Genomic DNA, 27,814 nt, shown 5'->3' on the forward strand with positions numbered 1-27,814 from the left:
CTAACTAGCCTGTGGACAAGGCTAGGTACCTCAGACACTGCAGTTCCTGGTTCCCCTTTGTGACTCAGTTCTTAAGTCCCCATCTCGTGGCCTCACATGTGGTCCTTCAGAAAGCACACAGAACAGTACAGAATTAAAGCCCACAGTTCCCAAGGCCAGGATTAGCATTTTCACCAGTAAACAAATCTTGTAGTCATTTCCAGGAAAAAAAAAGAAAGTTGTGTGTGTGTGTGTGTGTGTACACACACATATATATACATACATATAGATATATGTATATAGTGTCTAAATGCTCTCAAGATTAATTGCCTTTCACAGTGCTGCAAGTATTTTTGTTTTGGTAACTAGAATATTCCAAACCTCTAACTAACATTTTCTTTCCACAAAGTCTAGATTTTTCATTAGGACCCAGGATTTGCAGTTACTTGGGCATATTACCTAAAATCACAATTGTACTGACGAAGAGCAGGTCACAAAGCTCATTTGAAAAGAGTGAGAGGAAGAAAGGCAGAGAAACTGGAAGCTCATGCTACTATATGTGATAAGTTAAACACACGTTTAAGTACTTTTTGGAAAAGGGATGAATAAACTTGTGGACAACAAGTTAAACATGAGGCAGCAGTGTGCCCTTGTGGCCAAGAAGGCCAATGGGATCCTAGGGTGCATTAGGCAGAGTGTTGCCAGCAGGTCGAGGGAGGTGATCCTGCCCCTCTATTCAGCCCTGGTGAGGCCTCACCTGGAGTACTGTGTCCAGTTCTGGGCTCCCCAGTACAAGAGAGACATGGCACTCCTGGAGAGAGTCCAGCGGAGGACTACCAAGATGATTAGAGGGCTGGAGCATCTCTCCTATGAAGAAAGACTGCAAGAGCTGGGCCTGTTCAGCCTGGAGAAGAGAAGATTGAGAGGGGATCTCATCAACGTGTACAAGTATCTGAAGGGGGAGTGTCAAGAGGATGAGGCCAGCCTCTTCTCCGTGGTGCCCAGCAACAGGACAAGAGGCAATGGGCAGAAACTGAACCACAGGAAGTTCCATCTGAACCTGAGAAAAAACTTCTTCACTGTGAGGGTGACAGAGCACTGGAACAGGTTGCCCAGAGAGGTGGTGGAGTCTCCTTCGCTGGAGATATTCAAAACCCGTCTGGATGTGATCCTGGGCAATATGCTCTAGGTGACCCTGCTTGAGCAGGGAGGTTGGACTAGATGATCTCCAGAGGTCCCTTCCAACCTAAACGATTCTGTGATTCTGTGATTCTGTGATTCTGTGATTCTGTGAAACTGTTCTCCATGTCTACTGGGAATTAGGTAAGAAATAAGGAGTTCTAACTACAGTGAGGAATATCCCAGTCTGTCATTAGGAAAGCCTTTCTAGCATGAGGGAATAAATTACCTGGAGAAGTTGTGGAATCTCCATCCTGGGAGGTTTTAAAGACCAGATTAGAAAAACATATGTTAGGAAGGGTTCAAATACAGTTGACCTGTGTTAGTGAAGGAGTATGGACAAGAGGATTTCTTCAGATCTCTTTCAGAGCTATATTCTAGGATTCCTGAAACATGGTTAACACATAGGAGTTTTTAATTTATTACCTGATAGGTCACATTCCTTGCCTGCTGCATGAATATATAAAACAAATAAAAGCATTCACAAGTAGAGCCCAGTGAAGTTCTCTTAGTGAAACGTGAGTTTGCCTCAAAACATAAGTTCATCGGTTCTGACAGTATCTACAAATTTCAATTGATTTTGTCAAGCAAGATTTACTGGAGGGAAAAAAACAGTGATAAATGCACATATGCACACAAAAAAGTCCATATATGTCCTTCTTTCTTCCTTTCTCACTAACACCCACCCACTGAAATTATTTTTGTCTATGGCATTTACAGCTCTGCCAGATATATTACCACATATATTTAGTCTCTGTACTAGGTGAAATGCGAAAATAATATGATGGTAGGAAATATTGCATTCTGCATCAGAAGCATTGATACCATTTATCATTCTAATGAACAACAAAATTGTTAACAGTGGAGTGAAAATCAGGGCATGGATTTTAAATACACAGAAAAGAGGTTGAATATCAGGCCATTGACTTTATAAGGGCCAGGAGCTCATTTAGGATCAACACCTGAACTGCATAGAGTTTAACTGGAAGCATGCAAGTGAAGAAAGACAGAAGACTGAAAAAGCATCAGTAATTAACACTGAGCTCTAGCAAGTGTTTTGTTAGTGCCGTTGTTTGTAGATATGGGCTACTATATGAGATCATTCATGCTAATAATTTGGATGCAACCGGTTCTGGCGTATACGGTGAGCTAATATATTCGCCTGACTTTTCACTTGCCTTCACAAATGCCATTCAAAATTTTAGTCCCTCAATTTGGGAGATGGATTTTCTTCTGAGACATAAGCTTGCTTGAGAATGGTAGGAGGTTATAGGACAGATCATGACCTTCTCTTCTCTCTTAACAGATGATGATCCTGTCCCAGTAAGCTGTAAGATCTAGCATCAATTTATTACAAACTACTGTGATGAGTACAGGTGCCTAACAAGAAGGTTTAGAGGTCAGTCATCCCTGTAAAACCAAGGGAGTTTTGCAAACAACAATCTAAAAGTTTTCTGTTACTTAAAAGACTGCACTTTTGGAAAAGCAAATGTGTCAATACAAATGGTCGGTCACAGAGTACCTGACCTGGACAGTGAAGGCTGCACTCATTTTTCAATTAACAATTAAGATCTGCAGATAAATGAATAAAGAATTTTTTCTTTTATTTAGGAAAAATAATATATAGACAACCAAGAAAGGCTTCATTTGGAAGTAAGACAAAAAGGGGGGCAGCCTCCAGCCTGAATGACCATCCCTGGATTTTTATTCCAGAGATACCACTGTATTAAAGACAGCAGAGGTTTTTTTTCTTTCCACATTTGGGACATGTAATTGAGGACAGAGAAAAAGAAAGCATAATTCCATCATGTCGCATGTGCAATAGGCCATGAAAAAGAACTTGTGTGATAGATTATTCGGTTACGTTTTTATAGAGCAATTTCTCATAGAAAGCAATGTACTGTATGGGATTTGTACGGCAGCTGGTACTTTCAGCATGTGCTAATCAGTTCTGACTCTAATCTGCTGATAGTATGTAGTGCTGTCAAAAGAAGAAAACAAAAGCCTACACTTCTAGTCTGGTGTGCCTGAAGTTGGACCCTTAAAAGCATGCCTAGCTAAGGTTTTCAAAAGGACTAAAAACTTTGTGCTCTCATTATACTGATGGAGTTTTGGGTAGCCAGCAACTTTGAAAATGAGGGCATCCTGGACTCTGTCAGCACCCAGGTCTGAAAAGATTATTCCAATTTCTAAACAATAGCTTTCTATTGTTTTGCTTTGAATCAATGTCATTTCAATGAGACTAGCAAAGTTTGGAGTTAGCCCTATATTTCTATTGGTATCAATGTGAAATTTTGAGGTTAAATTCCCTTGAACAGGAGTAGCAGCATATCCCTTAGAGAGCAATGAGGTTGAGGGTCAAATACTTTGATGAGGCTGGAATGAAAACAGAGTGTGTGATCCACTCTCTTCTCAGATACTTCAAAACATAACACACTGGAATACACTTTCACCTTTGTAAAGCACATAAGTCTGTGCAAAAAAGGACATAGAAGCAGGGTTAGCTACGTATGTCTTCAGTCTAGGATTCAAATTTTAAATCATTCATGGGATAAACCCTACATTAATGTTTAGTCTCATTTGTTCTGATTTCACTCAAAATCTGAATGCTTGTTCTCATTAATTCTGAATGCTTTTTTGCTAATTAATTTTTACGATAATTTTTTTTGTGTCTTCAGAGACTTTTGTTCTAGCTGCCTGTAATTCTGATTTATCTTTTTAAAGAGTCACATCTAAAATATTATGTAGAATTACAATTTGTTTCTGGGTTTATTAATAAATTGCCATGCTCTTGGAAAGTGCTTTGAAACAACTTTTAAATCTTAAAGGTCTTATTTATCCATATATGGGCACGAAAAATTTTTTTTACGTTTCACTCATCTTTAATTTTCGTCTGGAGATTTGCAGTTTCTAGTCCATGCCCACTCTATTTCTGTCTTGCTACTTAAGAGCAGAACATTGCTTGATTCCTTGGAAGTGCAAACATGCAGTAGCCAGACAGTTAGTTTAGACTACTAATTTCATTAATAGTTAATAATCTGGAAGTAGATGGAGGCGAACTGGAACCCATGGTATCAATGAAAGGTTTCAGATCCTTCCACTGGCTACAGAAAAAAGGCAAAGTTGTGTAACTGTCTTTTACTTATCTCTTCCTCTTACAAAGGCTATTTTGGTTGACAGCTCTTTGCACTTGGCTTATGGAAAAGTTCTGGCCTAATGTCAGTCCCACACATATAAAAAGTCTGATTACAATTTTTAGACAAGATACTATCACTGGAGTATTAATAATCTCAGCTTTTATTAGCTAGTGAAGGACATTTATTCTCTTTTGGGACTAATCACAGACACCAAGTATAAGGTAAAATATATGAAAGATAAAGAAAAAGAAGTTTTTTTATCCCTCTTCTGACAGATGGCAATTGGAAAGATAAAGAATTAGTGATATATTCAAGGTCAGAGAGATAACACCACACATCTTCTATATCCTAATCTAATTCCTTAATTAAGGCCATTCCTTCAATCGTATAAATCATGGCATGGCACTTTTCAGGCTTGAGCCATCTGACTCATTATATGTATTTTAACTCTTAATCTGTTAAAGTACCTCTTGGTTTTTCTGCAGATTTTCATGGCCTGTAGCAGATGTTGTCTTCTCCCATTTCTCTGCAACTTCATTTGCTTCTTCTATTTTTTGCTCATAGCTTTTCTGGGAATTTAGCAGTGTCACTTCATAAAACTCTTGAATATCTGTTTGTAGAGAGGAAGAAGTAAAAGACATTACTTAATATGTTGTCTTTAGAATCCCCAGTGTTTACCTTTGGCTGATATATATTTATGCATTTTCAGAAGATACATGATAAACATATATTGCTTTTCTAGTAGAAAGCACTAATATACTTTTTTTGCTGAAATGTCAATGAGATTCTTGAGAAATATTCTCATTTTAAAGAGGTTCTTATGAATCATTTCAAAGAAATAAAGGAATATGTATGAGAAGAGACTCAAAGAACCTATTACGCTCACACCTGAATAATAAAGGTAGAACAGACATTATACAGAGACAAGTAATTCAGATAACTTTGATCAGTAAACTAGAAGCCTACAGATATAAAATAGCTTAAGAGAAGTTTGTTATCAGACACCTGCCCCGGCATTTGAGCCCCTCTCAGCCCCAGCTGCAGGTGCAGTAAGCAATTTTTGGGGGTAGAACTCAGGACTTGAAGAAAGATTTTGTGGGCTAATCACTTCAAAGCTGTTGTCATTCAAAAGTGGTTAATCAAAGTTTAGTTTCAATCAGGAGTCTGTAATAAGCCAGATCTTTTTATTCTATTCAGATGTTAATCACATCATTGTTATTCACATATATTTCCTAGTGTACAGATATATAAGATTCAGCAGTAAAAATACTTTCATTGAAACCTGTACATGTAACCATCAAAAGAGGACCAGAGAAAAGAGAAGAATTTTCCTTCCTTGAGGCATGATTTTAGTCCTAGTTCCTACAGGGAGTGACACGTGGTCTGACAGAGATATTTGACTCACAAAAGAAAAAAACAACGTTATTTTCATTAGGAACAATGGACAGGCTTTCTTCTGGACAAAAAAGAAAAAAAACAGTTTCAGGGAGAAAGATGACATTTCTCCAAACCCCCTCCGGGACTTCAAAGGAGGGACTGGTTATAAAAATGGCCATGTTTTCAAGAGTGGCTCTCTCTAATGAGCGCTACCTCGGACATAAAGAACGCAGGAAGGCACAACCCTCGACAGCTAGGTGTCAGGAAGGTTGCAGTAAGTCAACTAGAGAAGGAGACAGAGGAACCTTTCTGATCTTAGGCAAGGGAATGAAAGGGGGGGGAAAATCAAGCTTTTTGCACTTATACAACATCTTTCATAAACATTTATGACTGTGTTCTTTGTTTATATTTTGTGAATAAATACTTTATTTGCACATTACTTTAAATTAGGTTGAGTTAAAAGTGACGCCAAGGTACCCAGACAATCAAAATCACTCCTTAACAGAGGCTGTGAGGAGTCTGTACTGGAGGTACAGACACACATTAACAGGAACCCTAACCTCCCAGGATATTCCAGCATGTCTAAAAGGAAAGAGTATGTGCCCAGGAAAAACTTCATAAGCCAGAAGAGCTTCCAGTTCCTGCACTAACCACAGTGTTTGCCTGGCAAGCAGGAAAATACGGGGGTTTTGTCTGACCTTCAAAACCAACCAGGGATTTTTCTGATAGGGGTTAGATCTCATGTCTGGGCCGGGAAGACATTGTTTCTAACCATAATGAATAACCTACCTTGGAAGTACATCTCCATTTTCTGTTATATGTGGTCTCATACGACAGGAGACTGAACCAGATTCCATGTGGGAAGAACTGGAAGAGCAGGAGAAGGCGCAGAAGGGCACACAGCAAAGGGTTTCTGCCTCTTTCAAAGGCCACAGGATGTGTCCCCCTCACATCAGGTCTCTGTTCAGATCACTGTGAGCCACTCTTCCCTCTATAGCAGCACTCAGATTTGAACTTTCCTCCTGACTCCTTTTTCTACCTTCAGAGTGGTTATGTACTTTATTTCTCATGGGGAAAACTCATCAGAAATTTTTATTTTAACATTAATAACAGTGATCCATTGAAAGTAGCCACTAACTTCTGTTTTATAGTTACGAAAAGAAGCTTGCTGAATGATATAAATAGAAATATTCGTAGCAATTTATATTTCATATTGCTAAGAGCATTTAGCTCTACCAGTAAAATTAAAAGCTACTTTTAAAAATGAAAAGCTATAGAGTAGCTGCGATGAGCATGCAGGTGTGGGGGATTTTTTACCATCATTTGAATGTTCGCAGTAGAACTGCATTTGTAATATATCGTTTGATGCCAGGTCAATTTATATTGTAACTGCAAGTAAAACATACCGGACTACTATATGATTATCTCTAGACAAATACTCAGCAGAAATAACCTAGAAATTGCCCTGTGGCAGTGGCATTCAGCTGGCATAGCTATAGTTATTGGAGTATTAATTGGGTTGACAGTAGTCCGTCAGGGAACAGCAAAACAGAGCTTTCAGTCTGACTTTAAAGACCATCTTGCCCTAGTGGGTTCTTTAAAAACAATGCATGAGCCTTATATGCCTTATGTGCATGTATGCGTGTGCAAAATACATATAAAAAAAACGTTTCTTTTCAAAGGTCCTCATCTTTTTTGAGAGCACAGTAGGTTTCTTTCACTAGAATAATGATCACTGGTACGCAGGGAAGAGCTTTTCAGCATGCTTATGTAGTTACACAACCTCAGAAAGCACAGAGGATTCGCTTAGTTGGTTGCTTTGTTATTCCATAAGCTAAAATAGCAATTTCTATGGAACGAGAGCAGTAACTTGCAGTCTGTCAAGGTTAGCATAACATAGGGTCTATAATTTGCTCTGAGCACAACCTGCTCTATCATGTGATCTCCATTATGTTAGAGGTACTATCAATTACTGGGAGGAAGAAAGCAGCTGAATATGATTAAGGATGGGAGAAGAGGTGCAAGGGCCGTGATGGGATCAAGCGGTTATGAAATTGAGTTTGGAGCAGAGGTCAGAAAAGGTAGTTCTGAGAACATGGCAATTGCCACGTAAAATGATCAAAATACAATCTCTTTTCTATTGGGGGACTTACAGGGAGATAATTCAACTAAAAGGCTAACATTTTACACAGTTTTTATTGGTACTATCTTCAGTCCCTTCTGTGGAAACAAGTTCATTCAGAAATGGCAATATTACTATTGATGAACTTAGTAAGCACAAAACATCTCTCTTATTTTGGTACCAGAGGAACAGTTCTCCGCGCTGTGCCACTCCAAACATTTTGTCAAGCAATGAATTTATGATTGTTTAAAGTGTCTGCGAATCTCACTGGATTTTCAGTCCAATTGAATTTGTTCATTTGCTTGTTAGGAGATGACTTACTTTATTAAACAAACTCCACTTGCTGCTCTCTTAGCCTAGCCCAAATGTTTTATCAGTTTTGCTGCATAAATTGTATATGAAAAATTATACATATTCTAATACGAAGTTAGCCTAAACATACCATGATAGATTTTATTTTAGATAATTCCAACACTGAGGAAGCAGGAAGATAAATTTTCACTACATCAGCAAAGTCCTGTTTTCTTTATTACAATTTTTGAAAAATTTAATCATTTAGGCTGAAATTTGAGTAATGCTCACTCTTCATCTCACTTTTTTGTTTAAAAAAAAAAATAAAATTTAAAGCAAAAAAATTTGGACAACAAATAAGAATAGGAGAAGACACAACATCTTACATAGAAGAGAGACCTTTCCTTCAGGCAGCAGCTATGCAGAAAAAATAATGCATGACCAGACAAAGCTGAATAGGTTGTCTAAACTGTTTCATAGCTTGACTTTCAAACGATTGATTCTGCAACCCTAGAACCATTATTTCAGTACGATTTTTGTTCCAATTTTTATGCATCACAATATACATTCATTACAGGAAAATGTTACAATTCTTGTAGCAAAGGGGTTAAATAACATGAAAAGGAAAAGATTTAGAATAGCCTAAACTACTTTCTGTCTTCTGTGACCATGAGCTTTCGCTAGCATTCTAATGAGGAAAAATAAGATAAAGCAATACAATTCTTCATTCGTCTCTAAGCACTTCAGCACCAGAAAGATAGAGGTAAATTGAAGGGAATTCAGACAAAGACAGATGATTAAAGGTCGGAGAGGACTAACTTTTGAGGAAAGATTAAAGGAAGAGAATAATAATAACATACTCTTTTTTATTTCCTTTCATTTCAAAGCAAAACAGGCATTAAGAGCCCTATAATGTTGACTAAGAAAACTGCAGAAGGCCTCAAAGATAGGCAAAACCTGCTGGAGTTGAACTGTGGAGGTCTGCAAATGACGAGATCAGGTATGCCAATCCCTTTGTGATCAGTAACCAACCTAGAGTGGCTTCAGAATCGCCAGTGGATTCAACACAATGTTATTCCATTAAAAAAAAAAAACAAAACTCTTTGCAGAAAGGTAGATGTGGCTGCACTAGCAAACTTGGACTAGATTCCTGGTACACCAGGAATGGGGCAGAAGCCTGTCACTCCTACAAGCGTTCCTTTATTTGGGATGCTCATAGTGGTTTAAAAACAGCATAAAGAGGTGATCAAAGTTTTTGCTCCTATTTATGCATCTTGATGCCCTCTTCAGTGCTGACCCCATTCTTCAGCTGTGTAAGTTAGAGTAGTCTAGCTGGTAACCTGAAGGCTGGATCAAGGATTAGGTATATAACTTTGTCATCTCTATGATTTTTCATGTACACAGGGAAGCATTGGAAGATACCAAATGCATCTCAGTAGTTTTATTTATATTCAGACATTAAGGCACATACATATCAAGACATTAAGGCACAATCATTAAGGCACATACATACCAATGCACTGAGCAGGTGGGATTACCCCAATATAACTCTTTACACCAACTGACCTGTAGCTGCACTTTGTTTGTGCCTAATTAATGCAGAAGGTTAAGAGGAGAGAGGAGGGAATATTGTAAGATGGGTTTTGCAATGTGATATAGTACAACGTGTAGAGATGCTCAACTTGAGCTTGTACAGTTCTACCAGACAGCTGCACAGTGGGGACAGACTTGCAAAGTGTCAAAAGCAGTCTGGACTCAGAAACCAGGGGACCTAAAGAAAAACGCATCAGAAATGGACAGAAAAAATCTTGTGTGTCTCTCTTGCATTTCTAAAGATGGAAGAGGAAAGATTGTATTCTGGTAACAAACAAGCTGATGCTAGTCTTCCTGATATCATCTGTATTTTATAGAACACAAACAATTAAGCTTAAAAGGATAATCTTGTGCATCACTTGACTTGAAGCTGCATTGCATGTATCAGCAAATGCTAGTTCCCTAGTGATTTGACTATACATGTGACCACTTGTAACAGAACAGTGCAATTATACTCATCAAACCTTATCCAAAATCTACCAAATTTACAGACACCTACCCACCACAGTATGTTTTGACCTCCAGGAAGAGAATGCACCACGATAACGGCTGTTACAAAAGCTCTTATGTAACTTCATCCGTGCTTAGCAGTGAGAGAGGATTTCTTCTTGACATAGATCTTGCTACCACCCTTGTTCACTGTATGTAGACATTATCTTGAGACCATTTAGAAATGGCACCAACATTCTGGCATCTGCAGCTATTGCCTGTTGTTTCTCAAGATAGCTGTATATTTTTGCAATTAACTTTAACATCATTAACGGCATAGACTATCGTTACCCAAGAAGCAAGTTCTCTCTTCTGTAGACCCAAACCAGGGAACTGGGGCTAATATTCTCTAGGATGAAAATAAAAGGTTCCCCCCACCCCTTCTTCTAAAGGTCCTCAGTTCTGGAATGCATTTTTCCTGTGCTGTGTCAGTGCCCTGACTTGCTTCGCAGTATAGCTCCCATCTGTTTTTCCAGGGCATTCAGGGACAAGGTGGAATGGGGATCTAAGGCAACATGCAAACACAAGCTGTTTCCTTTCCAGGCAATTTGGGGCAGCCTTTTTGTCTGTATGTAGGATAGCGTCTCATATGTACCTTTCAGTCTTGTGTAACCCAGCATAAATGACTACTATCTGGCAGAACTCTGCAAATCAAAATAAAGTCACTTGTTATACGCCCCTATTGCAAGCCCTTTTTAAAAAAAAAAAAAAAACTTATAGCAAACATCTAAATGGCATCATTTATATCCTGGGGAGCAGATTATGCTGGGTCAGCTTTAGCCATCTGGTCTGAATTATTAGGTGGGAGTAAGGAGGATTATGCAGGATGTTGTTCAAGAAACAAAACTGATTCACAAGTAGCAGGGAAGTGATCAGAGACTGAACCAGCCTGCCAGTAGCGAGCTTTAGAGGCCGTGCCTATGGAAACAGTCCAAAGAGAGGTTAGATAACATACTTCATTGAACACAACTATATTTTGTGACTTTTTTGAGCAAAATGTTTCCATAATGAGTTAAATAGTCATTATAGCATTGTTCAGGATAGATAAAATACAAAGCAATGTAAGAAAAAGACTTAACTTGAAATTGGATGAATTTTTGAGTAAGCTAAAACCGTGGCACAAACCTGCTGTGAGGGATGGCAGCCCTCCACTTATCAAGCTGGTACATAGCTTTATGAACCTGTAAGCCCAGACCTGCCCCCATTAGGCTCCCTTGGTGCAGCAGAAGCCAAAAATGCCTTTTCCCATCTTCAGCTGTATTTCATCCCCAGGCCTCCGCTTATATTTGCCTTAGATCTGCACTAATAAAAGTGGTTTGAGATTCAGAAAAAAAAGGAAAAGCTGAAGGCTTACCATCTTCAACGGGTAGGCGTAACGCCAAGACATATCAAGTCAAAAGGAAATTTAGGTGCCTTGTGGCAAGGTTTTGGTGCATGAGAAACCATATGCTTTTGGTGCATGAAAAACCTGGAGGCCAAGCCAACAGCAAGCATTACTGCTGAAGGACAGAAAAGGCCATCTATTGCATGAAGGCAGTGAAACAGTGCTGAGGTCTTCTGCCAAATGTCTACAATTGACAAATGTTCCTAAATCTATTAAAAGCAGCATACTCCAGTGGAACATGTACCACACTGAGTATGAAGAAATATAATTTCTATTATTAACCTGTCTTGATTCTTAAGTTTGGACAAATCCCTTCTGGTTAGATTAGATGACCTTCTGAGGTTCCTTCCAGCCTGAATTATCCAATGAACCTATGATCCTTTGCATGTCTAGACTGTAAATTCTTTGGGGCAGGAGCCATTATTCTGCAGGAGCTCAGCAAAATGAGATCCTTTTAACAAAGAAGCTCTGAAACATTCTATATGCTATAATAAATCACTAAAAGGTTGTTTAGTTATAACCTCTGTGATAGTTATTTAGATACGTTTAAAAAAAAAAAAAAAACTTCTTCACTTTTGGATGTACTGTACAACTGTATTATCATTGTTTTTGTAATACACCCAAAGTACAATCAGAGCTCTCCCAAACTGCTCAGCTAGGAATCTCTGTCTCAAAGGCAGTTACCCAAAACTGAATAAGGATAAAGTATTCAATACAGACTGTTGAGCCCAGAAAAGATAAAATAATTGCTGCAGCCTTATCTACGTGAATGATGTTTATGTGAAAGAGTACAGGCTAGAAAACAACACCTCATAAAATAAAGTCAGCATTTAAGCCTGTTTCGTTATGATATTGATTGTATTGCTATAGTTTTGCCTATATATTGTAACTTCTTACTCACAAATAAGCATCTCTGTCTTAGATTTGCGCATCTGCCATTGACAATGCATGGCAAGATGTTATACTTAACATCTATGGTTGCTAATTGTTTTCTATAGAACAAGAAAACAAAGTGCTAGAAATGTTCAATACATGCATAGAAACACAATGTAAAGTAGGCACAGCAGATTAAATTAGTAAACACATCACTCAGTACTGCTCATTTTGTTTCCGAAGCTTAAGTTGCAGAAAAGCCAAGAAACAACCCCAAAATGCTGCAGTGATGTTTCATTTTAGCCATGCTAAGCAAGTGCCTACAGATCAATGCACAGTCTGCAAGAATCAGAACAGGTTCATGTGCACACGCTAGCTGCTTTGCACCTATTGCTGTTGGCTGAAGCACTGTACACAATTAGGCATATAATTGCCACAGGAATTTTTCCAATGGAAAACTATGAAAACAGAAAGTGCTGTTAATGTGATTAAATGTTCAAAACTGACAGCCAAGGAAACACTAAGAGGCCAAAAAAAAGGTTGCATGTGCTTCAAAATGGACCTTTCATAAAATGATAGTTTTCTTTGAAAAATTATGGTTTGTATCAAGTTCTTGTCCTATAAACTTATATATGAAAACACTGAATATTGCTCTGCATGCGGCAGTCAGCAACCGTGAAAGTTATTTATGAAAGACAATAACATATACCTTTGGGATGACACTTTATTCAGTGTGTTGAGGGTTGGATCCAAAGTCATTACTGGAAAGACTTTCACTTGTTTCAGTGCAGCAGTTAGCAGTTACTACTGCTCATTTCTGATCCTTTCAGAGGACCATGCAGCCCCACAGTGGGTCACAGAAGCTATGAACAGGCTTTCTTCTGAATGGTTCAAAACATACACTCAAACAACTTTATCAGAATTCACTATCTGAATACTGCTCAATTATATGTTTTGTTTCCCATGTGATTTTGTCTGTTGAACATGCTCAAGATATAATTTCTTTAAACATGGATAATTAAGAAAAGTTGCAAAAGTTTTACTGTAAAACTAGTTTTCAAAACTGCAGGTATATTTTCATATCTGAGGCGGGAGTAATAGGAACAAATTCAGAGTACGTATTTTGTCTGCCTTTTTTTAATCTTGGAAAGAAACCAGCTGCAAAGTCAATTTCCCATAGAACATGGAGGAGAAAAAAAAAAGCAGAAAATAGTGCATCATTCTACAATACTTTCTAAGTCAGATTTGTCTTATATACACTTTTCCACTACAGGTGCAAACCAATAGGTTGGGAGTAGGTGTGGTAAATAAAAGAGCTACTGCTTACAGCATATATGGGGAATTTCAGGATTTGGGGTAGCTGCAGGTACTCAGCAGTCCAGCTAGTAGCCACCTCTATCAGGTATTTCCCTGTAATACCCAGCTTGCTGAAACTCTCAGGAAATAAAAGAGTTAGCCCCACTGTACACAGCCAATTGAGCAGCTGGGACTTTGCAGAAGGCCAAGGAGATTTGCAGCTGATGGCATTTGACCAGATCTGCACCTGCAGGTTGCCAGCCCAGGCGACTAGCACTGGCTAATGGCTTCACCCACCAGGTATGCCAGCAGTTCCTCTGGAGAGATCTGAAGCAGCCTTAGGAATAGCACAGAAAGTCTGGGGAGAGACAGAAACTGAGTGATTAGGTCCCTGCCACTTCTGGTGGCCTGCAGGGTCACAGGATTAATCATAGCTGTACATAGGTTCAACCCAATGAGTGTAATTCTTCCTACACGGTCCCTAAATTGTTAGGCTTCTTCAGTGAAAGCAATTTGTTTTCATAAGGAACTAAAGCACCATCTTGTGAACCGAAGAGGAGAAGAGGAGGAAAGAACAAATATATCCTCTAACCTTTATCAGCATGAAGAGATGAATGTGTCCATGCAAGCAAGAGCTTTTGGATGTGCAGCAACATAGTGCCAGGATGTCCCTCTCTGTAACAGGGAGAAAGACCACCATGGCTCCAATGCAGGAATAAGGCACTAGTGGCTTGGTATGAACCTGGGAGGCTCTTTCACATCATTTTAAAATGTGAGGCTGATGTTGCAAGGGTCCTCAGAACTGCACAGTGAGGGCATCCCTCCAGCTTGCTTGACACAGTGCCCTGCCTGCCATCTGAGGCAAGGAAAAGGCCAGCGAGGGAACAGATTGTCTAATTCACCTCATTTACCATTTATATTCCAAGGATCTGACCTTTCAAAGCATACTTGCATATTTTACCTTCTGACACTTAGGGTCATATGGCAAAATTTCAGCTTTGCTGTTACAGCACAGCCTGACAACAAATTCAGCACAGGAACTTCTGCATCTCCCCAGGGGGCAGTCCTGGGTCCAGTCTCGTTCAATGTGTTCATCAATGACCTGGAGGAAGGCAGAGTGCACCCTCAGAGGGACCTGGCCAGGCTGGAGAGCTGGGCGGAGAGGAACCTCATGAAATTCCACAAAGGCAAGTGCAGGGTCCTGCACCTGGGGAGGAATAATCCCATGCAGCAGTACAGGCTGGGGGTTGACCTGCTGGAAAGTAGCTCTGCCGAAAAGGCCTGGGAGTGCTGGGAGACAACAAGTTGACCATGAGGCAGCAGTGTGCCCTTGTGGCCAAGAAGGCCAATGGTGACCTGGGGTGCATTAGGCAGAGTGTTGCCAGCAGGTGGAGGGAGGTGATCCTGCCCCTCTCCTCAGCCCTGGGGAGGCCTCCCCTGGAGTCCTGTGTCCAGTGCTGGGCTCCCCAGTACAAGAGAGACATGGCGCTACCGGAGAGAGTCCAGCGGAGGGCTACCAAGATGATCAGGGGACTGGCACATCTCTCCTCTGAAGAAAGGCTGCGAGAACTGGGCCTGTTCAGCCTGGAGAAGAGAAGACTGAGAAGGGAATCTCATCAATGTGTCTAAATATCTGAAGGGAAGGTGTTAAGAGGATGAGGCAAAACTCTTCTTAGTGGAGCCCAGTGACAGGGCAAGAGGCAAGGGGTACAAACTGAACCACAGGAAGTTCCATCTGAACCTGAGGAAAAACTTTCCTGAGAGGGTGACAGAGCATTGGAACAGGTTGCCCAGAGGGGCAGTGGAGTCTGCTTCCCTGGAGATATTCAAAACCTGCCTGGATGCGATCCTGGGCAATATGCTCTAGAGGAGCCTGCTTGAGCAGGGAGGTTGGACTAGATGATCTCCAGAGGTCCCTTCCAACCTAAACCATTCTGTGATTCTGCGATTCTGCATCAGCCACTCTTTACACTGTACCTTGGCATTTACCACGGGTTGCTAACGTCATTAGTCCCCCTTTCCCCAAACTAGTTTGAAACCCCATACCGTGTAAAATATGTCATCATGAAGCAAATACCTGAACAGGACTTGTACTTCAGGACATATTACATTTTTTCAAGTGCTTCCTTTTATCACTCTTCCCTCTAAACCTCCACATATGCCTTGCTTCCATATACAAGAATTGACTTGCTTGGTTGGAGCAAACAAAACACACTTGTGTAATTGATGCTGTCCGTGCTGAGAACGGACTGAACATGTAGCATTCAGGATGCACTAACGTCACCTCCAAGCACAAGAAACATCACACATTACTCTCATGCCTTCTCCCTTTTTCCCCCATTGTGTCTGCTATTGAACAGTGTAGGCATCTCAGATACTCCTTAAATTAAAAGAACACTGAGATGAGCCATAGCTGAAAAACGTAAATGGCAAATTGGCTTACTCTTGTGTAAGGTTTCAGGGAATAGTTCATTAGGAACCTTCGAGAGCAAGAAATTCAAACTAGGCACACTTTTGCAAAGCCCAAAATAGTGTAAGAGCATTTTTAGGAAAATCCAATAGCAATCTATAAGAATATAATAGTAACTGCTTACTGGCCTTTTTCTTCAATGTACAAAGGAGTATCTTCATACCCAAATTCTTTTTCCATAATATTTCTTAATGTAAAGCTTAGACAAAACATTAAAATATGGTTATGTTTTAATACACTTTCTCAGTTCTTTCACCTACCCAGAGCAACTTTTTCCCTCCTTTAATCTCTCCATTTCAAGATCCACCTACGAACATTTTCTGCACTGTCTCTCTTTTACTCTTTCTTTGCAAACACCTCCTAGTCTCCTTTTAGTGAGACTGTACATGCCTGGACAGCCCAATGCCCTGCTTTTTAATAGGGCATCACCCTCTACTCTCAGCATCCAACTTTATTCTGGTACCAAAGCCTAAAACTTCAGTTTGTCCAGTCTGTGGTGTAATATGCCAGTTGCCCTTCTGGTAACATAAGAGTCACTAAGCTGCCACTCAGCCCTTATTTTTGGTGAGATGCCCTGAGAAGCTGAACATCCCCAACTGCAGGGTGCAGCCTCCATCTTCCTCCTCCACCCACACTCCCAGGGCAGCGTGTTGACTGCCCACCAGCCAGGCTAACCAGGGTGAGCAGGCATGCAGAAGGGACATGGCCATGCAGTGGGAAAACACTGAGTGTTAAACAAGCTGCAGGAGATGGAGGTTAACAGTATAAAGCTACATCCGTGAAACTCAGGAGAGTTGCCCATTTCTGCCCAACTACATTTAATTCTAAAGATGACAAATATTTCAATGTTTGCATTTAAAAGAAAGCATGCAAAAGGTAGTTGGAGAAGGAATAAAGGTCCATATAATTTAAAACCAACTTATCGCTTTGGTATCTAGCCAAGCTGCAAAAAAATGCAACAACACGTGTATGAAACTGGGTTAACTATATTCCAAGTCTCGCCACTTCAGCTGCCTTTTTCTTCCCCTTCATTTTGCTGGTGGGAAGTGTAATGTAAGTGGTAAAAACATGGAAATGAGAATTTCAGGCTGTGGATTCTATTTGCAGTTTTTCCACTGACTTGCTGTGTGACCTCAGGCAAATCAACCTCTCTGCACTTCAGCTTAACCTTGTGTAAAATTGAGATACAAATTCCTTGACTTACCTATAGGCTCACAGTAGGGTGTTACACAGCTTAATTAATTAATATTTGTAAAACACTGAATGAATGCTTCTATACCAGTTTAAATTATTACGGGTTGCACTTTTATAAACTCTGGCTTATGACCCTTGAAAGCATTTGCCACAATGTTTAGTACAATCCTTAAGATTGCTACTCTGATATAATAAATTATAACTTAAATGAACCCTTTCACTGCAGTGACTTTATTCCGTGACTTTAGTTATCTACACTTAACATTTACAGTCATTGCACTAATTGGTCTAACCTTGTATTGCAGGTTTCCATGAACATCAAAAGAGTTCATTGGTCATGCTTGAATTTGTTTCACTTTATATTCTCATGGGTTTAGTAACAGCTAAGAGACTTCATGTAGATTCATTTTCATTTGCTGGTTTCCATCTGAAGAAGAAAATCTTGTCAAATCCTTGCAGGTCTGGAATCTCTTTCCTGCTCTCATTATCTTCATTCTTATGTAATTGATTGATTTATGGACTTGGTGCAACCTTTTTTTTAACATCATTAATTTATGTTTTCACTCAACGTAAATGCATGTATTTATCCATGAAACACTTTTGCAAATTTCTTTTCACTAACTATTGCAGAGAAGAAATTCTGTGATATGTTTCTTGAAGAGGGCCTCTTGCCCCCTAAAATTTCCAGAAGGCATCAGGACAGCAGGAGGAAATGTTTTACAAAAAAATATTCCCAAATTCACCATTTATTATATCAAGTTTGAGCTTTGTCACGAGAAGATTAATGTTGTGAGTATAGTACTGTGATTATTAACAAAATACAATTTTTCAAGATAAATCATTCGTAAAGCTTTACTGCAGCATATTTAAAAGAGTCTGACAGGAAAACTCAGGGAAGCAGAAAGGGATATGCTAATTAAAAGGTATTATATAAATGCTAATGAAGGAAGTGACCCACACACACCCCTTGAATTAGAATGTCATGCCTCAGTGTCCTATCACAGGAAACAAAGAAAAAAATAAATAGACCTCCTTATAATAGTGGGCTGCTCACAGAAGATCCCAGCTTAACTCAAGGCACAGCAGCAGCTCCAACCAGCCATCTTAGACAACAGAAATGCTAAAGCAGGCTGGCTTAGGAAGGGACAAACAAGGCTAACATTGTCAGCTTCCTGATACTAAAACAGTCGGAGAGTCAAATATAGACTGAAAACTTTTGGGATTCCTATCAACTCTTGCTATGAATTGGGATGTTTTTTAGAGATAAAGTAAGTTTGTCATATCTGCTGCAAAGGCTGGCCTGGATATCATGGATGCTGACAGCTGGAACAGCAGAGATTATTTTCCACTCGTATGTGTTAAGCCCTTTGTTAGAAGCCACAGAAGTGCAGAACAACTCATGACTTGCAGAGTGACAGGAACTTATCACACGTTCCCAAGAGCACTGCCACCCTGGCAGGCACGTGGACTCACTCCCTATTTTAGTTTTGTAAATGCTGCCTGATCCTATAGCGTCTAAGGGTGGGATTCAGCTTAAGTAATGTAAATGTAGCCCCCATAGGCAGTTTTAGCGCCCTAAACATCTGCTGCTATTAGAGATCTCCACAGGGTTGGTAGATATGACACAGGACTTGCAGAGATCTGGAGATGCCTTTATGGAGATGCAGATGAAAATTGGAGATTTATACAAGACACATATTTAGGCAGCTGAATCAAGACTCTAATCCTGAGTTATTAGACTCATTAATAGAGGGTGAGCCACAGCCACTCCAAAGGCTTCACCAACTGTGTTGACAGGACCTCTATTCATGATCATGGGGGCATAGACAGTGCATACGTGGACACCGAAAAGCAGGTGACCTGATCTGGAACTGGATCTCAGTCTGAGCATCCCTCATGCAAAAAGGCAATTCTGAGACCCTGAGTGGACCCAAAGATTTTTGTGGCACTTGCTCCCTTGTAGCTAGAAACTGTTCTTGGGCTAAGGAGCGGTGGTTGTATTTGCATTATTTTTCATTTATTTATTGGTTTGTTCTCTGTGTGAGTTGATAAAGATTTAGGACATATTTTAGTGTTCCAGGCCATCTCTTTCCATAGCTCCCCAGCAATAAAAGATTAGTTTTTAAAAAACTTGCTTTGTTAATCAGCATTCTAAAAGCATCAACATCTCAGCAAAGAAAACTGAATACAATTAATTATCTAAGAAATATTTCAAAACAATTTTGTGGATAACTATTGCAAATGAATGCTCTCAAGTCCAAGCTGGAGTCTGAGGACAGTAAAGAAAGACAGTGTATGTGCACCTATAGAATCTGCTGCTAATTTTTTCTACTGTTAAAACAATAAGTTGTGGAGTGGTATGTAAATAACCCTCATAAGAAATGTGAGACAATATGCTTTTCTGCAGTATTGTAGCCAGCATGATGCAAATATTGATACAAAAATTACTTTTGGTCCCTAAAAAACAAAGTATGCAGATATTACTTCTTGTCTGTAACAGGACGTCGAGATAGATAGAAGAATAAGTAGTCTTTTAATTTAAGCATTGAGAATTGTCAGGAAAACAGTCTTAATAATAACTCTGCCACTAACTCACTGTGTTGCCTTTGGTAATTCTCTTAATCTGTTATAAGCACTTATTTAGTGCACAGTAAGGTTGTGAAGATCAATTTGTTAGTATTTCTATCATGCTTTGATGATATCAAACATGGTAGGCTAAGCTTTCTGATTATGTTCTTTTTGGTATGCTTGCCTTAATAAAAGCCAGGCATTGTTCTAACAAGATAATGATATTCTAACAGTTCTTAGAATGATAAATCATGTCAGAAAGTGCAATTCAATTTATTATTTAAAATCATGTCAGGAAGTGAACTTCATTTTTTGAAATTAAGAGGAAAGATTTCAAATGACACCTTCGATGTAAGAAAAGAATTAATAAATACTAATCATATGAAATAAATTATTGAAAACTTCTCTGAAGGCAGACAAACATAATGAGGATTTGCAAATCTGTCTCCAGATAGTAGCTTCAAAAATCACTGCATGTAGGTTGCAAATGTTAAAAGTAAAAACAGGTTTTTTTTATTTTCCCTTGTTGACACTGACAGAAGTAGATCTTTTATACCTACAGCACCAAACATTTCCCAAAAGTGTACAGAGAGAGAGGGGAAGACAGGATAAAATGCACACAGAAATTTCTGGACAAACATGCAGATATTCTCTGCTGCGATGGGGTTCTAGTCCCACATACAATAAAGTTCAAAAGCCACTGCCGTGATCCTGAGTGCACTTCACATCTTGACAGCCCATTCAGAAGGCAGTGTCCTTGACAGCCTCACTAACAGCGTTTCTAGGATCAAGATCAGTGCATCCCTCTGAGTAAGAAGTCCAGCAAAGTGGGCAGGAAACCCGCATGGATGAACAAAGAGCGCCTGGCAAAACTCAAGCATAAATAGGAACTGTACAGGAGGTGGAAGCAGGACAGGACACTTGGAAGGAATATAGGGACATTGTCAGAGTGTGCAGGGATGACACAAGGAAGGCCAAGACCCATTTGGAGTTTAATCTGGCAAGAGATATCAAGCACAACAAGAAGGGCTTCTTCAAATACATCAGCACCAAAAGGAAGACTAGGGAAGATGTGGGCCCACTGCTGAATGGGGCAGCGGCCCTGGTGACAAAGGATACAGAGAAGGCAGAGTTATTGAATGCTGCGTTTGATTCAGTCTTCACTGCTAAGGCCAGTCCTCAGGAATTCCAGACCCTGGGGACAAGAGAGGAAGTCTACAGAAAGGAAGACTTTCCCTGGGTCGAGGAGGATCAGGTTAGAGATCTTTTGTCCAAACTTGACATCCACAAATCCATGGGCCCCGAAGGGGTGCGCCCACGAGTGCTGAGGGAGCTGGCAGAGAGGTGCCTGAGGACTGGAAGAAAGCCAGCTTCACTCCAGTTTTCAAAAAGGGCAAGAAGGAGGACCCAGGAAACTACAGGCCTGTCAGCCTCACCTCCAGCCCTAAAAACGTGATGCAACAGCTCACCCTGGAGGTCATCTCTAAGCATCCGGAGGACAAGAAGGTGATCAGGAGTAGTGATTCCCATGGATTCGCCAAAGGGAAAATCATGCTTGACCAATCTGATAGCCTTCCATGATGGAATGACTGGCTGGGTAGACAAGGGCAGAGCAGTGGATGTTGTCTTTCTGGACTTCAGCAAGGCTTTTGACACTCTCTCCCATCACATCCTCCTAGGTAAGCTCAGGAAGGGTGCGTTGGGTGAGTGGGTGAGGTGCATTGAGAACTGGCTGGACGGCAGAGCCCAGAGAGTTGTGCTCAGTGGCACAGTCTAGTTGGAGGCCTGTAGCTAGCGGTGTCCCCCAGGGGTCAGTCCTGGGTCCAGTCTCGTTCAATGTATTCATCAATGACCCAGAGGAAGGGACAGAGTGCACCCTCAGCAAGTTTGCTGATGATACTAAACTGGGGGGAGTGGCTGACCCACCAGAGGGCTGTGCTGCCATTCAGAGGGACCTGGCCAGGCTGGAGAGGTGGGCGGAGAGGAACCTCATGAAATTCCACAAAGGCAAGTGCAGGGTCCTGCACCTAGGCAGGAAGAACCCCAGGCACCAGCAGAGGCTGGGGGTTGACCTGCTGGGAAGTAGTTCTGCAGAAAAAGACCTGGGAGTCGTGGTGGACGACAAATTGAGCATGAGGCAGCAATGTGCCCTTGTGGCCAGGAGAGCCAATGATCTCCTGGGGTGCATGAGGCAGAGTGTTGCCAGCAGGTCGAGGGAGGTGATCCTGCCCCTCTCCTCAGCCCCGGGGAGGCCTCACCTGGAGTCCTGTGTCCAGTGCTGGGCTCCCCAGTACAAGAGAGACATGGCACTGCTGGAAAGAGTCCAGCGGAGGGCTACCAAGATGATGAGGGGACTGGAGCATCTCTCATAGGAGGAAAGGCTGAGAGAGCTATGCCTGTTCAGCCTGGAGAAGAGAAGACTGAGAGGCGATCTCATCAACGTGTATAAGTATCTGAAGGGGGAGTGTCAAGAGGATGAGGCCAGTCTCTTCTCCGTGGTGCCCAGTGATAGGACGAGACGCAACAGGCATAAACTGAAATACAGGAAGTTCCATTTGAATAGGGGGAAAAACTTCTTTCCTGAGAGGGTGACGGAGCACTGGCACAGGTTGCCCAGAGAGGCAGTGGAGTCTCCTTCGCTGGAGATATTCACAGCCCATCTGGACCCAATCCTGTGCAATGTCAGGCGACCCTGCTGGAGCAGGGGGGTTGGACTAGATGATCTCCAGAGGTCCCTTCTAACGTCAACCATTCTGTGAGCTCCTTCTGGAGCTTGTGGGAGGGTTCACCTGTTCCTGCAGGGCGCAAACCCTCATTAATATTTGCCTTTTCACTTCTATAACACAGTACAGTAACATTCACTGTTATTGGTAAAGTCTTTCACTTCCATTTGAAACTGGCTGTAGCCTGGAAGTTAGGACATTCACCCCAATGGCAGTAATGCATGTTTGTATCTCCTTAAATTTTGGCTTAGACTTCACCTTATATTGCTAAAGTGAGTGCTGTCACCACTAAGCTAATGTCTTGAGATCAAATGCACCACTACGGACTGGGAAGGAGAGAGGCAATTATCACGCACAGGTTCTCACTCTTGTAGGTTGTGCTAGACATGCTCAGATATCCCAGTAGGCACATGCACTTTGCAGGACGTTACTGGGCTGATGTTTGAGCCCTGCTAGGGTGGAAGCTGTTCTCAGCACAAGCAGAAGCAGAGTGCGTTCAGGTGTGTGAAGGTGTTCAACATCTGTATGCCTAACTCTGCATGAGCCCCAGATTGACACTTAAATCCTTGTTCTGCTCCAATGTTTCAAAACGGAATGTCTCAAAGGGTAATATGCAGTAAATATGTCAGTGATTACGAGGCCAAGCTTTAGCAATGGGATCTGTTTATTATGAGATGTGACAGCTGTTTTAACTTGAGGGTCTACTGCAACTAGTAAAAATTAGGCATACCATGTGGAAGCCAGCCCTTAAAAGGGAGGTAAGATAGAAGACTGCTGATGTGGTGTTGCCAGGAGGTCTGCAGGTGCTATTCAACAGTGTAATGGTAAGTGTCAGGTGCTCACGAAGAAGAGGGAGAGTAGATAGAAGTCTGAGATTTTTTCCTAATGCAACCCATCCATGCACAGGGCAACCTGTCCTTGGTGTTGTGCGAAGCTAATTTCTCCCTGTTAGACTGTTAAATTGTGGCATAATGATTCAGGCAGCAAATAATCCATAGAGATATTTACAAACCCAGGTCAGAGCAAGTCAGACAACTAGCAAAAACTTTGTGCTCTAACAAGGGATCCAACAGCGGCTTTGGCTGCAAACAATGAAGCTGAAAGATGGCATTATGCCTGTTTATTTAATTTAATTACAATTTCTCTTACTGTTATGCATTGTAAACAGAGTAGATGCACAGTGGTGGGAAAGAACATGCCAGGTGGTTATAGGCTCAGAATTGCCATTTTGTATGTAGTATGTACTTACCAATGCAATGTTAATTAAGGTTCAGATGCAGTAACTGACAAATAGTGGCCTGCAAATGTACAGGTTCTTCCGAGTAATGAGAATTTCTTACACAAAGTAAAAGCTCTACAGTGTTGCGTTCAATATGAAAATCTGGGACTTCATTCAGTGAACACATGCAGAGCGCTGCACTGTTAATTGAGAACATGTAATTAAAGTACCCACGAGCACCAGCATGTGGGGCCATCTAATGGACGTTACAGAAAGTAGTGCCTTTTGTTAGACTACTATTCTCAGCGGTTTGTTTCTCAAAAAAGCCACAGCTGAAAGCTGATAATGGTAAGCCAAATGCGGAGTGACATAATCCCAGTCATTAAGTCATAGGCACAAGCTTGGCTGATCAATCAGCAAAACCCGAATGGCTGCTTGGCAGCCTTAACTGACGTGATGGAAAAGTGAAGTAGCTACTAGCAAGTTTTCAGGCCTCAAGACCTAGTGCAGCAGAAAATCCTACACCTTTCTAGTGCAATCCCAGGAAGATCAACACGGGAAGGATGATCTGTTTGTCTCCCCACAAGGTTACTACCTCCAGAGCAGGTAGCTGAATAAGAAATGTCACTGTGGTTACTGCATTTTGCAGTCCAGGAAATTAACACAGGGGAAAGTCATCAGTCCTTTTCATTAATATACCATTGCTACACCTTGCTGCGGTTGAGCAGCAAGAATAGATCCTATTCTGCTGCCTGGAGGCCCACCAGAGGTGGGCACCCCTAGACAAGAGGTAGGGAGAAACTCCTGGAGGCGGTAACCATGCCTGTGGGTGTCAGAGCCCTAAGAAATTTCAACAGAAAGGCCTAACTGGAAAGATCACCCTATTATGACGAGTAATGGGGAGGATCTGCTTTTATATTTATCAGAATCTCACAGTGTCAGTGGAGGAAAGCAGGCTTTTACGCAGACTTTTGGTGCTTACAAGGAACCCCTCCAGGCCCCTACAGATACTGTGGGGGAAGCCGTCAAGGACAGCAAGAGGAGAACCTGGCACAAGGGGAAGCCTGTGTGCAGCCACAAGTGAGTTCAGGTTTCTGAATGATTGATGAAGTGATGGACTTATCCCACTAAGAGAAGGGAATATCTAAATTTCTCAACGGTGAGAAATTTAGGACTGATAAAAGGAGGGGGGTCGGTTTGGGTTTTAAGTGAATCATAACATAACCTAGTCCTGTCACATCCACAGTGTATTTTTGAGGTGAAACACTTCATAACAGAAACACATAATAAATAATTCCATGAATGACAGATACTTTCACATGAACATTTGATATGATAAACGTGATATTATCTTAGGGCTCAGTTATACCAGCTGTTTGTGCATGTGAGTAATATTATCAGCCTGAACTCATTTTTATAAGATGAAATCCTTAAGTTTTCTGCTCACTAAAGCAGACTAACCTATGGTTTTAGAGATAAATTTTAAGGGTTCAGATGATAGCAGCTCCTTCTAACAGTATTCAGCATTTGTGAAAAGGTTTTGTGATGCATAAATGCGTTATAATAGATAAGTAAATTTTGTTTTGTTCTTTGATTAGAATCTTGTTTTGCTTTGTGGAAGCACATCATGTTAGGAATCCATATGAAGAAGACAATGGTGTCTGGGTAAAACTATGGAGAATTTTTATGCTATGCCCTTAGGCTAATGCACACTGAACTGCATTTGTATGCAGAAGCGATGCAGCTAACCCTGCCACTTGTGAAAGGGTTGCAAAGCTGTTCTACTTAGATTAAAAATAAGGGTAAATAGTCTTTCTGTTGCATGCATGCAGCATGGAAGAATTCATCTATAAAGGAGCCAGAGTGAAAAAACTGAGTCGATCAAAGAAAATTGGACATGAAAAGATTGTAACCGATCATGAGAATGACAATTAATTAATTAAAACTCGATCCTGCTATTCTAAACTGAGCTTTAAGCTTCACTGTTGTAGCAGCAGCCACATAAAACCAAGAATCTTTGAAACAGAGGTGAGGTAAAATTAAATCAAACACGGACAAAAAATGCGTGGAGTCAGCTGAGTGGAGGAGTGGTCACTTCTCTTCCCTTTGTGTTCATACTGCAGATCTGCATATATTTCCTGTATGATTCTGCACAAAATTGGTGAAGAACTTGTCCCTTAATGAGCTGTACAGATATGGGAAAAAGTGTTTATTAAAAAAAAACTGTGTGCCATAACACTTCATTTCCTTCCTTTGTCGTTACTTAAGACTCGATTTAAAATCTCCAGAACTCTTGGTGTTAACATGACTTTAATATTTCAGATGATGTTCATTATGAACAAGCTTCTTCTAGAATAATGTGGTCTAAAGTACAAGCTGTCAAAAATCGTTGTTAAATATAAACTGACAGCATTGGAAATATGCTCAGCTGAACAATAGCAAAATTTATGTACAAGATATTATTAACAGTTCATGATCTTTCACATACACTGTTCATTTATTAGAACCTATGGCTTGAGAGATGGAGTCAGTTCATGTTTAAAGAGAGATTTTTCTTTAGCAGCTTTCTCAAAATGCCTTGTCAGTGATTGTCCATAACTCAAATAGCACTCTGCCATGAAATGGAAGTAGTCAACAAGATGATTCAATCTCACATGGTTTCGATTTGTTAAGAAATACCTGCAAAATACCTCTCTTTCTCCCAAAAACCACGCTAATCTTTTGGGGATCTACTAGAGACAGATCTTTTTCACTTTTTGCAAACTCATCTGCCACTTAAGAGTCCTAAGCTCTTTGAGGGTTTTTTTTTTTTTTAAACTTAGTTTGAGACTGTATTCATCTTTAATGAGCCAAATAATAAACATCTGAAATAAGGTTTTACAGATGTTTCCAAAATGTTTTCCCAAAGACAGACCACAAATATATCCTCAAAAAGCCAATCATAGACTTAGCTGTCTGGAAAATGGAAATCCATCATCACATGTAATATTTCTTCTCACCACAAATGGCACCAGAAAATCTGGCTTCCATATTAATGCTGAGAACAGTAGAAAATCAAAACATACAGGATCAAAATGTAATTTCTGGCTGTCTCACTGTCCTGCATGTTGCCTCTTTGGCAGGGTGTTAGGAGACATATAGCTGATGAGCTGCCTAGCCAGTTACTAGGCCCGTGACACAGGAAAATCAGTAACTGGCCAGGTAGCCAGCATTACCTAGCATGCTATTAAGTGGAAGAGAAGGCAGTAGGTGAGCGCATGGATAGGTGCTTGCTTGAGCTGGAAAGAAATAAGGGCAGGTGCCCTGCAAGCATCTGGGTCATCTGGATCCTGTCTAATCAGCATTTGGTACCAGAAAATCTTTTCTTCCTGAAAATGTCCGATAATTCTGCTCTCTACTATTGGCCTCTCCTGGAATTTTTTCTTTGTAAAGTGTAAGATCTTCATTCCTGGTGCTATGAGCACTTTCACACAAAATCATGCATGAAAAACTTAGATTAAAACACGAGCAAACAGTCTGTTTGTTGCTATATACTTTTGTAGCGATGACTCGTCTATTGCTCAGTCTTTGAAATGACATCCCGCAAACATTCTGATACAGACTGACTAGCGTAGGGTACAAAACCATGGAAAACTAATTCTTTCTTCTTTCAGAAATTATTGTCTCTAGTATTAATTTTCTTGCTTTCCTTATAAGAAATTCATTACTGACGAGCCTAACTCAGATTTTTTAATTTATAATCCCCCTAAATAGATAATATGACACTAGAGGTACAGCTACAGAGACTACATCCAGGAAAAGTGACTACATCTACAAGAAAAGGATGCACTGAAAACTCATGCGCAACCGGAGCTATCCAGAAATGCAGCAGGAAACAGAGAAGTTAAGGCAAGAGTTTGGCAAGCAGAGTTAAGAACAGG

General features: G+C 40.6%; 1 protein-coding gene across 12 annotated transcripts in view; it reads right to left on the reverse strand.

The window, feature by feature from the left end:
• DLG2 (discs large MAGUK scaffold protein 2) overlaps positions 1-27,814 on the reverse strand; it is a 1,033,288-nt gene that overhangs the window by 896,132 nt on the left and 109,342 nt on the right. For all 12 annotated transcript variants that reach the window (XM_068930581.1, XM_068930580.1, XM_068930592.1 and 9 more), the window contains one exon: positions 4,763-4,905. In XM_068930581.1, the coding sequence (XP_068786682.1) occupies positions 4,763-4,905 (143 nt within the window). The remainder of the gene's footprint in view (positions 1-4,762; positions 4,906-27,814) is intronic.

Source organism: Struthio camelus, chromosome 1, assembly GCF_040807025.1.
Source record: "Struthio camelus isolate bStrCam1 chromosome 1, bStrCam1.hap1, whole genome shotgun sequence".
NCBI classification, from domain to species: Eukaryota; Metazoa; Chordata; class Aves; order Struthioniformes; family Struthionidae; genus Struthio; species Struthio camelus.